This window comes from Sturnira hondurensis, unplaced genomic scaffold (genome assembly GCF_014824575.4).
Source record: "Sturnira hondurensis isolate 20B ecotype Veracruz unplaced genomic scaffold, ASM1482457v3 Scaffold0010128, whole genome shotgun sequence".
Taxonomy (NCBI): Eukaryota; Metazoa; Chordata; class Mammalia; order Chiroptera; family Phyllostomidae; genus Sturnira; species Sturnira hondurensis.
In genome coordinates, this window is record NW_028082759.1 from 29,068,744 (window position 1) to 29,080,768 (window position 12,025).

General features: G+C 43.2%; 1 protein-coding gene across 4 annotated transcripts in view; it reads left to right on the forward strand.

The window, feature by feature from the left end:
- CHD7 (chromodomain helicase DNA binding protein 7) overlaps nucleotides 1-4,096 on the forward strand; it is a 197,524-nt gene extending 193,428 nt beyond the window's left edge. For all 4 annotated transcript variants that reach the window (XM_037058607.1, XM_037058610.1, XM_037058609.1 and 1 more), the window contains exon 38: nucleotides 2,208-4,096. In XM_037058607.1, coding sequence (XP_036914502.1) covers nucleotides 2,208-3,122 — 915 coding nt within the window. In that variant the 3' untranslated portion in view covers nucleotides 3,123-4,096. The remainder of the gene's footprint in view (nucleotides 1-2,207) is intronic.
- The last annotated feature ends 7,929 nt before the right edge of the window (nucleotides 4,097-12,025 follow it).

Genomic DNA, 12,025 nt, shown 5'->3' on the forward strand with positions numbered 1-12,025 from the left:
TGACAAAAAATAGGTATAATTTTGACTGATTTACCAATAATAATAATAACAACAACAACAACCACCACCACCACCTACCCTTTTTGCTCCAAAGTGGCTTTTTAAAAAATCAGGTGCTTGTACTTGTTGATAAGGATTTCTGGTACCAAGAATTAACCAATCAGATGCAACCTCATGGGATGTGACTAATAAGCTGCAACTCCATTTATGATCTATATATTGGGTTGGCTGAAAAGTCTGTATGTTTTTTTTCTGTAAAATAAAAGATACATTTTTTATTTTCACCAATGACTTTATTTATTTGGATATTTTCAGTATGTTGGTTATCTCCCATGTGGTAAAACTTAAATTATTCTCAATTAATGTCTCAATTTACCTCTACCAACTTCAGCTGGACTACCCAATCGTGAAGCAGTATCCAGTGAGAATCTCTAGCACAGAACTTCGCACACCACTTCTGACATGTTCTATCTGTCACGGCACCTTCTCCACACACTGCACAAATCTCTTGTGTGTGTGTTTCAGTTGTGTTTTTACCTTTCTTGAAATAATAACACATGGCAAAAATGTTGCATATTTTCTTCCGTCTTCAATGTTAAAATTGCTGAACAAAAATTCACCAATTTTCTTTTTTTTTAATGCACACTGATATGACAGCTGTCACAGTACAATCTAACAAAATTGTTTTGAATGATGTAAAGACAACTAGGCACTGCTAGAGCCCAAAACAAATGAACTTTTTGGCCAACCCAATATTTATGGTTCAAGACAGGATATTCACACCAGACAGCTATTATTGTTGTGTGACCTGTTGTCATTTTATTTTAGCTGACAATTGAACAGAAAAGAAGTCAGTGCCTCCAACTAGATAGTCAGGTATTACATGTTTTAAAAATTCTTGCAGCACACCAGTTGAAAATCGCTGAAATAAACAAAAAATAATCCTGCCCTGGCTGGGTGGCTTAGCTGCTTGGAGTATTGACCTAGACACCAGAGGGTTTTGGATTCAGTCCCAGGTCAGGACGCACACCCAGGTTGAAGGTTTGATCCCTGGTTGCATATGGGAGCCAACCGATTGATGTTACTCTCTCAAATCGATGTTTCTCTCTCCCCACCTCGCTCCCTCTCTCCCTGTTCCTCCCTCCCTCCCTCCCTCCCTTCCTCCTACTCTCTCTATAACCAACAAATATGTCCTTGGTGAGGATTTAAAAAAAATAAATGAGAAAATATAACAATTCTGCCTAATTTTCTTTTTTTGTATATATTTTTAAAATATTTTATTTATTTATCTTTTTTTAGAGGGGAAGGGAAGGAGAAAGAGAAAGAGAAAGATCAATGTATGGTTGCCTCTGGTGTGTCCCCTGCTGGGACCTGGCCTGCAACCCAGGCATGTGCCCTGACTGGGAATCGAACTGTGATCGTCTGGGTCACAGGCCTGTGCTTAATCCACGGAGCTATACCAGCCAGGGCTGCCTAATTTTCTTTGCTCTTAGTTTCTTTTTACAATTACTTTGTTAATGAGGTCTTGATTCTTATTTGCTTGTTATGAAGTACACAGTAAAACAGCTTATTTTGCTTTTGGTGTATAATATCAGTCTTAGTCCATGTATTCCATGTGAACTGCCACCATAATCAGGATACAAGCAGTTCCACTGCCCATCCCCCCACCCACCCAGAATTCCCTTGTATTATTCTCTTGTTCACGCACCTCTGGCTCCTGCCAGTGGCTGATCTGTTCTCTATCTGTAAAGTAGAGAACTCTCTGTACGTAGAGTTCTGGATGTTTGGGGTTTTTTTGTTTTTGATCTTTGTTTGTTTTGAGGATATCATAAACAGAAGCATTAAGTATACATCCTTTTGTTTCACGTATTTTGAGATGCATCCAAGTGGTTGCATGTGTCAACAGTTTGTTCCTTTTCATCGCCGAGCAGTTTTTCAGTTCTGGGTGCAGACAAGATGGCATTTACCTGATAGAGTATAGCCTTGAAGAGTTTTTATGCAACTCATCATGACTCAGGGAGCTTATGTGATGCTAGAATACAGAGTTTTGCTCTCACTAGTTTCATCATGGTGCTCTTAGAGTGGAAATAATTGTGTATGTATTTCCATTCAGAATGTCAATTTTCGGATCATCACAAAGGCCACACTGAAAGTAAGTTTCTTCAGCAGCTTTTATAGCCACTGTTTGCCTCTCCATTTTCCTTCAGGGTTTTGTTCCTGAGTCGATGTTCGACCGTCTTCTCACTGGGCCTGTGGTGAGGGGAGAAGGAGCGAGCAGAAGGGGAAGAAGACCCAAGAGTGAAATTGCCAGAGCTGCCGCTGCTGCCGCCGTGGCCTCCACGTCAGGCATCAACCCTTTGTTGGTGAACAGCCTGTTTGCTGGAATGGACCTGACGAGCCTTCAGAATCTCCAGAATCTGCAGTCTCTCCAGCTGGCAGGTCTCATGGGCTTCCCTCCAGGTCTGGCAACAGCAGCCGCTGCCGGAAGCGACGCTAAGAACCCTGCTGCCGTGCTGCCCCTGATGCTGCCGGGCATGGCGGGCTTGCCCAGCATGTTCGGACTGGGCGGGCTGCTGAATAACCCTCTGTCCGCTGCTGCTGGAAACACCACTACTGCTTCAAGTCAAGGAGAACCGGAAGACGGCACTTCAAAGGTAGAAGAGAAAGGCAATGAGAACGAAGAAGAGAACAAAGACTCTGAGAAAAGCACAGATGCTGTTTCGGCTACTGACTCTGCGAATGGAACTGTTGGTGCTGCTACTGCCCCGGCTGGATTGCCCTCTAACCCGCTCGCCTTCAACCCTTTCCTCCTCTCCACCATGGCGCCAGGCCTCTTCTACCCATCCATGTTTCTACCTCCGGGGCTGGGAGGATTGACGCTGCCTGGGTTCCCTGCGCTGGCAGGGCTTCAGAATGCCATGGGCTCCGGCGCAGAAAAGGCCCCTGATAAGGCGGAGGGGGGCGCCTTTCAGGAAGAGGAGAACCCAGAAGGCAGCGACGCGGAGGAGAACCTGGACAAGACTGCGGAGTCCTCCATCCTAGAAGACGAAATAGCACAGGGTGAAGAGCTAGACTCGCTAGATGGGGGGGATGAAATAGAAAACAATGAAAACGACGAATAACCAGTACCAGTTCCCGTTAAAGTGTTTAAAACTTTTGACAAGTGGTAGTCCTACTGTTTACACTCACAGTTAATGTTCATACCTAGTTTTATAAGCTGTTCTGTAACATAGTGTAGCAAAAAAAGGAAAAAAGTCCAAGTCATGTTATACAGGTGTGTCAAAAGGTATCTTGGTCATTAAGTATTGTGCAGTGCATTATTTATTATCCCTAGGAGAGATGAAATTTGAGAGGTGATCATGTCTTTTTAAGGAAACTTACATAATGCTCTGCTTTTTTTTCCTCTTTCTTCTGGTACCATTGGTATTATAATAAAGAGCAATTTGTAACTTGAGTGGCACTAATGGAAGGAAGTGCTGCTCAAAGGAAGTATGAAGTTATATATTTAATTTTTTAATTTTAATTTCTTTGCTGTGAAGGTCAAGATGAAATTTACCATACATATCATACTTGCTCATTTGTTTCCCTTTCTGACTGTACAGGGGTTCCCACACTCGCGCATACACACACATCCACACACCCTGACAATCTCCACCTTAGTGTGAACGTCTCCGTCCTGAGGCGCAGCAATAATAAGGCAGCTGTTGAATGTGAAGGGTCCCTTTGGAAGTTAACCTACTGGGAGGGTTCTTGCCAGACAGAACTACAGTTCCATTGTCTCGTGGTCTTGTAATGCACTGGTATAAACAAAATAAATAGATGAATAAATAAAGAGTGAGAGAATAGAGAATCAGGTACCTTTTTTAAATTAAAGGACTTTGTTACTTTAGCCACAAAGCTAAAACAGCATTACCTCAGCTCTAAACTAGCCTTGAAGTTTACAGACATGACTTTGTAAATGTATTGTTTTTCTTTGTTGTGATGTCCTTTTATTTTTTCTTTGAAAACTGCTATCATGTAAGATAAAATGTAAATTGCTGCCAACTGTAGTAATGATGCTTTTAATAAAAGTGACCCATGATATGCAGAAATGTAATTAGAGGATGTAGTATGTAGGGGAACTGGTGTTCACTCTATTTTTTGTATTCGCAATAGATGCAAATACAGCATTCTGGCCTTTGTACAGTTTCTTGATATATCCTCTTCTGCTAGATTAGCTGTTAGTAATATGCTAAACTGATTGTCTTCAGACTAGACAGGAAGAAAAACCTTAAATTACTTTCATATAATTCCACTCCAGATATCTCAGCAGAACCACACAAAACCTCCTATTACTCCCTCAAAAGGGCATCTGAGACTGAAAATACCTAGAAATGTGTGCAGTGTCTGATAATGTGGTACACTACAGAACAAAAGGGCAAGAGAAAAATGAGGCTTTAATAGGCACAATATCTAGGTCATTTATCCTTGGTTAATGGGTAGAGAAACACAATGCCCGAGTGTCAGCAAGGGACACAAAGGCGCTCTGGTGTCCCGCGGACCAATGCTTGATGCCAGAGACTATGGAAAACCCAGGCGGAATGAAAAGGGACCCACTTAAGCAAGCAGGCCGAGTGCACACACACGCACGCACAGACTCGAGAGCTGCTGATTTGTGCACCCCTTTGTGACCTTTGATATTTGAGGTAAAGTCTAATTTGAGAGCTACTGTTTTTACCTTTTTATGTCACCTGACAAAACACAAAGCCACGTTTCCATGCAGCGAAAAAAGGAGACGAGCGGCGGCGTCTGCAGTCCTGCGAATGACCCTCCCTCCACACCCGCCCCTGTGTGCATGCACAGCCCACTCCCACCCAACGTGTTACAGGTCAGACCGTCTAAATTCCTTTTAGACGACGAGATGTGCTTAATTTGTATCCCAAGGTGAACGCAGACCCATTATGATCTGGAAAGGGAGCAACTTGAAACCTCCACCTCAGAGATCTCTGGTCGCTTTTATCATCATTACTATTAACGCTGCAGGTTAGCACGTGGGTGGGGAACATAGGAGGAAAGTGCCTTTAAGAGACCACCCTCTGAAATGGAATTCTTTGAACATGGGAAATAAAACTAGGTCTGCCCAAAGTACAGGGGATTTAAATAAATAACTGAAAGATTTTTAAGCCTTAAAATAAGACTTAAGGAGACGTGTTTATTAAAATGAGTCATAAAAGGGTCTTTTTCTAAAATTCGTTGTAGTAGTCAGGGTTTTCCTGTGACCTTCTGTAAATGGAGAGCATACGATGTGACGATGCGTTTGTGTCACTGTGAGAAGAAAATGCTTCCAGAGAGCATTCTTCCAGAGAACAATGGTGGCCTTCACAGGAAGGGTATCGGTTGCTGGTGGCCAGAAGGAACTCTGAGGAGACCCTCAACCGCTGGCTCTGCATTTCCTGGATTTAATCTCTAATGATGGCTGTAAAGTCATTCAGTTTTCCACATTGGAAAATGCTTTCTTTCCTTCTAATGAAATTAATTCTTGACATTAGGACCTGGATTGACCTAGGTTAGAAATACGTTGAATGCAATCTGGTACTTACTAAGTAGCACTCACCGTGTGCTTAGTGGGTGTGGAGCACTGACGTACCAAGTGCTTGCGTGGCCTTACTGCTCACTCACCGCTGCTCTGCGATTCCTGAGGAAAACAGGCAACAGGAAATGTAGGAGCTGCATTTAACCCGGGCACTCTGACTTTGGAGTCTGCTTGCACTCTCCTACATTACTGCATTCCGTATTTTTACATTTTTTCCACAAACCCCTCTGTAAGGTATCTTAATTTGAGGTTGGGAATTAAAGTCTATATGTTGTAGAGCCTGGAATTGTGTGAGCTCCAAAGAAACTGGAGTACCAGTTAACTCACTTAAATTTGGATTTGTCTTGCTCTAGGAGTATTTCTATTTTTATAGGGAAACGAAGTTTTTAGAAACGGTGAATGTACTCAAGCTTCAGAACTAGTAAATTGCGACCCTGGTATTTGAACCCAGATTGATCCAGTTTTGTTTGACCAGTGTGCTAGCGTGATTAACATTCTTCAAAACATTGAGTGCTAGATGCTGATTTAATGGCAAGAGTACAGCAATGAAAAGAAAAGATAGCCTAGTCCCCTACTTACACCTGAGTGAAGAGAAGCAAGAGCCAGGCAAGAGTTGATTGCTGAACGTTCCTGGCAAAGGGAACAGACAATGCAAAGGTTATGAACTGAAAGTGAGCTTGGAAGAAGAGGGGGCATGGGGAGTCTGTCTGCCCAGAATTAGGCAGCGGCCAGGATGGCCCTGGTGGAGGATTTGGATTTCCTTTGAAGTACCCTACAAAGTCTTTGGCAAAATTTCTGCAGGATAGTGACCTAATCACACAAATGTTAAAGAGATAGAGCCTCCCATTTAAATTACATGAATAATTTGTGTTAACTCTTCGTGATTACTCCTGTTCAAATATATTGAAAGTAATACCAAGAGATGAGTGTTCACTATGCTTTTTTTTTTAAAAGAATTCCATGATTCGTGTTACAAAATACTGGGAACATAAAATTTTCCTTTCATGCCCTGTTACAAAATTATCGTTTCAATTCAATGAAAATTACTTGTTAATTTCTTTGGAAAGAGTTTTAAGACATTATTTCTAACAAGTAGTGGAGCTGAGCCTGTATGTGCGGTGTTGAAATGTGTGTGTGCGGTGAGCTTCTCCGTGTCTCCGGAGCCATCAATAAGTTGAAATTAGGAAGCAAAATAATGTAAATGACTTCTAACAAGCACTTAAAGGTTAGAATATGTCTAATTCATTCAATGTGGCTTCCTAATGAGCAATTTTATGTATTTTCTTAGCACGAACAAGATTTACCACAGTTTAACAGATATTTTATAGTAAACCACATTTTGCAAAATAGTTAAATAAATTAAGACTCCTTTGGTGAAAAGTACTTCATCATTGACATTTTAATCAGGAGAATCACCCAATTTGGAGATTTCTCTGGTAAGAGGATGGTGATTTTCAAGGTATTTTGAACTATTAAGTCATTTTTATGTTTAGAGTTTCTGCTCCGCTTCCCTGTGGCTCTCGTTGTTACTGACTCTCTGAAGCGACGCCAGAAAACCTCCTTGTGTATGTGTGTTGGCTGTGTGGCTCCAGCTCCCAGGTCTGTTGGTCTGCAGAGCTTCTGGATCTACTGATGGAGAGTTGGACTTTCATTTGCATCTCCTTAACCGGTGAATGTTTACCATGCAATTTAAATAAAATTGAAGAATAGGGTGACAATTTAAATTTCCAATGTTCTTTCATCTAGCATCTTTATCTTCAGAACAATTTACTTTTGTAATTTGGCTCCTAAGCTGGTTGAAATGATCCGTGGCGCTGCCTCCCTCATGAGGTTCCTTCCCTTGGACACTTCTTAGGAGGTCTTTACTGGACTCCAAGATAAATTTGTCACGGTGAATTTTAAGTTATAGCTAAAGGACAGCCTAGTAGATTTCTAGTGTGTAATAAAGAGAAACACTGAACCAAAATAGTGTTCAGGAATCACTTAATACTCTACTTGAGATGCCTTCCTCCATTGTCCCTTGTCCGCCTCTGCATTTTGATCTGAAAGCTCGATTTCAAAATTACAAATGAGAGAAACCTGATTCTCTTCTGTGACTGGAGCCGGGTACCACAGTGGCTTCGTATCCTTTGCAACCCAAAACCGTCTGGATTGCCAGCCGTGCTCAAGAGACCTCAGCTTGGAGGTAGGCTGGACTGGATGACTGAAACCTAAGCAGGCTGTAAACGGAATAGTTTGGGGAGGACACATCACATTTAGAACAGAACATTCTTCCTGGGAAACATGTTTCACCATGTTTCCTTATGAATCAGGAAGCTCTTAACATTCTAAAATTCAGCACTTTTGTTTGTGGGTAGGCAGTTGTGAGTTAATCCATGCCACACCCCAGTGTTCTTGCCATCACTCGGTGGTGAGGCAAAGTCACTTGCCCGTGGCCCAGTGGTAAGACAAGCGAGGTGGAAAAAACTAAAATTTAACTTCACTGGCATGGCCTGTGTCTTGCTGTGGACTGTGTGTCAAAAGTATAAACCTGCCATTCACATCAGTTCAGGTCTATGTACAGTCTTAAACAAAACCCCCAAACCTAAAATAGAATAAGCTACAAGCTCTTTTTAATGACAACTGATAGCTATGATCTGAGGAAGAACAAACCAGAAGGCTCCACAATCTCATGCTACAAGACAAAAGTACTAGTGAAGGCTGCCTGAAAGGTGTTCAAGTTTAAAGCGTTTAAGCAATGACATGAATGCTTTACATCCATGCTAATTGTATGATATCACATATGCAACTGATAGTTAAATATTTTTTTAAAAATATTTGTTGTACCTTATTAAAGCTTATTCTGTAGGATTTTGGGTAGTGAATTAATTAGCTCTGAATTTCCGAATGGCCCTAAAAGGCAGCCCCAGCTCAGCCTGGAACTTGAAGTTTCTGCAAGGAAGGAAAGTAGCCCCAGCAGCACGGTGTTGCTTCATCCACCTCCACGCACAAGGTTTTTCTAGGCTGTCATAGCACTCAAAACGGATTTGCATATCTGTGGCTGCAAAGCTAATGTTCTCTCACTAGGCTCAGGGGCCCTGCCAGGCAGCTCCAGGATCCTTTCCATCTTATTGTGAGAGTTCCTGGAAAATGAGAGGCGCCATTGTCTCAGACTGCGGAGGCATTGTTCTCCCCCAAAACGGAGCTGGCCAGGCTGCTTCTCGGCTCCTCGATTTCTGCCTCCTCAGCCATGGCTAACTTCTGAGAAGCAGCTGAGCCAACTCACAATAGTCCGAAGAGTTACATAAACCATTTAAAAATGTCCCTTTCCCCCTTACTCTCCACGATGTAGTTACAAGCAAACCCCACCCCCCTTTCCTTTAGAGTCCCATTTCCTGTAGAACCTGTGTGTTCTAAGAAGACAATGACTAAGTGCAAGGGCACCTCGGAGACACGGTGCTTGGCCCTGCCCCTCAGCCCCCACGAGAAGTTTGAGAAGTTCTGTTGGCCATCAGAATAGCTGGAGTGAGGCAGAGGGAGAAAGTGAAGGTGAGAATTTACGTTTCAACCCCCAACCTGTGTACTGATACAAGTATCAGCTGTTTAAACTCCTGTTGGGGATAATTACTGCAAAAATCTGAAAAGTTTATGATGTCAGGGGGAAAAAAGCTTTTTGGTATCCATCATTGTTTTTTATGCCGTTTGGAAGCAGGCCCAAAAAAAGCAAAACAACGCTGACCTGTGAAAAGTGGGGAGGAACTATGAGACCAACGTGTAAAATGTTTTTGTAAGAAGAGCAACTTTGAGACTCATTGTTTCTCCTTGTAGATGGAGCTCAAATGACTGACTCTGTGGCTAAAAATTCATCTTTAGTTGATACGCTTCAAATACACCTGCCCTTATGTGTATGTGCATGTCTGCGTGCATCGGAAAGCCTACCCTAAGTAGTTGGCTGTTTTCCTTTGCAGTGTGGTCTAGCAGTGAGGCATAAAGATCCGGGAGACCAAGAGCAGTGTCTCATCCTGGACATGTGCCAAGGACCTGACAGGCTGTGGATGTGACACAGTTCTTCTTGTGGATGGTGCAAAGCACGCCACCTTTCCCTTCCTCGAGGAGACACGGAAATCCACTACAACCTGAGGCTTTGGGCAAACTTACAGTTTGAACAGCTGTTACCAGTACAGATGACCCTGGCCAGTTGATTGTCAGTTGCAGCTAAATGTTTTTGAATAATTAAGAAGGTCCTGAGCCCCTAGATCCTGGGAGAGGGCAGGTAACATGACTGGCTGTCCTCAGTTGCAGGTAATTTTAGCTCCATGCCCCTGGCGACCTCCTCCAGGGCACGAACAGCTTAAACTCATCTGGTTTTACCTGAAGGTGAGGCCAGCTAGGTTTCTGAATTATTGCCAAATATGTGTGTGTGTGTGTGTGTGTGTGTATACACATATAAAAATATATCTGTGTATATGTGTCTGTTTATATATATGTGTTTAGAAACTTCAGTTTAATGACTCACATATCAGCCTCTTTGGCATGAGCATAGTCATAGCGTCACCTGTCTTGAAGATGCCACCAACAGTGATCTAGAAATGATGGCAGCAGTGACCAAGAATGGCACGCCTTCTGCTAGGGTCCACAGGCCGGTTTCCTTCCGGGACTGAACACCTTACCCGAGGGACTCACTGTGGACACTCTGCACTGGGGTCCTCCCTCCACAAAGCCTCCTCTCACTCCGGGATGAAAGCCTTGGAGTGCCTATTAAGGACACTTTTTGTTAAGTTCGCTAGACAAGAGGAGTGATAGGCATCATTCTTAAGGAAGCAGCCATCGCTTGGCAAATATTCCATGGCAGCTGGGACTGGGAGTGAGGGACAAAGGACACGGTCAGGGTTTTTTATCTCAAGGGCCTTGCGTGCTGCTGATAGAGTTGGTATAAATAACATATCTGCCTGCAATGTACAGATTTCGAAACGTTTTGCATGTGTTATCTCGAGTGAGACAACTTTGATACTGCAAGTTTAAAGAATAAAGTGACTAAGGCTTGGCAATTCAAGGCTGGCCAGGGGCTTGCCTGGGTCTTGCAGGCAAGTCTGCCCTCTAAACCCAGAATCTTTCTTTCTGCCACATGCAGACACCCACCGGCAACTTCACCGTGCAGTGTGGCAGGCCCACACACACAGGCTTGTGTTCCTCTCTGAGCTTTACCCTGCTCGTGTGTAAATTTGGAGTAATAATCACACCAACCACAACAACACCTTCCTGGCAGTGCTGTCTGAGGATCAGACAGAGTGAATCTGCAAAGTCCTTACCATCCAGCAGTGACTTGGCAGGCCCAGGGGTGTCTGCATGCGGCCCAGGATGGCTATGCGTGAGGCCCAGCACCAAATCATGTTTACTTAAAACCTTTTTGGCCCTGGCTGGTGTAGCTCAGTGGATTGAGCACGGGCCTGCGAACCACACGATCGAGGTTCGACTCCCAGTCAGGGGACATGCCTGGGTTGCAGGCCAGTTCCCAGCAGGGGACTCATGAGAGGCAACCATACATTGATATTTCCTTCCTTCTCTCCTCGCTTCCCCTCTAAAGATAAATAAATAAAATATTTAAAAAAAAATAAAACCTTTTTGTTTTACTCATTATTTTTCATTCGTGTTTGTGTATTTAATGTGTGGCCCAAGACAACTCTTCTTCTTCCAGTGTGGCCCAGAGACGGCTAAAGCTAGGACACTCCATTTTAAACCATCAGCTAATGAGTTCCGAAGAAGTGGCACGGCAGAGCCCAGCAGAGAGCCCGAGGGCCCGAGGGAGTGGCTGGGGCGATTGCTCTGAGGAGAACATTCCCAGACAGGAGGCTGGTGCTGTCCGGAGAACACGGGGAGCTCTCAGCTGATGAGAGCAAAATGGGCCTGGGGAGGGAGTCGGTGGGCGGGAGGCTTCCCAGAGCGCCGGCTCCCGAACACGGAGAGAAGTGCTGTTACACCAGGACCAAGTGCTGTACACGTTTGTATTCGGATAAGAATTGTTTCAAAACTTCACAAAATGCATACGTTCTTTCTCCCTGTAATGCACTCTAATTTTTTTCTGTTGTATTCTATTTCATTTAAAAAACTTATCATTCCCCTTTAAATTGATTTTAAGATTCAATAATGAACAGTGACCTTGTTTTTGAAAAATCATACTTAAAAAAAAAAGGGATTCTTAACCTGGGTCAATGGATGGGTTTTGAGGAAGGAAGGTGAAGGCTACCTTCACCCTCAAGTCCTCTGAAGTTGGATACACAATTGCGTGTGTGGGTGTGTGGGTGTGTTTTTCTGGAAAGGGCATCTCTGAGCTTCACCTGGTCTTCCAACTATCTATGGCTCCCTCTCTAAGAGGGTAGTGAGAAAGAGCCAGAAAATCAGTTTGAGTTGATTTGGAATTGCTTGTATTTTTAAATATTTTAATAGTTTATTTCTAATTACAGTTGACTTATTATA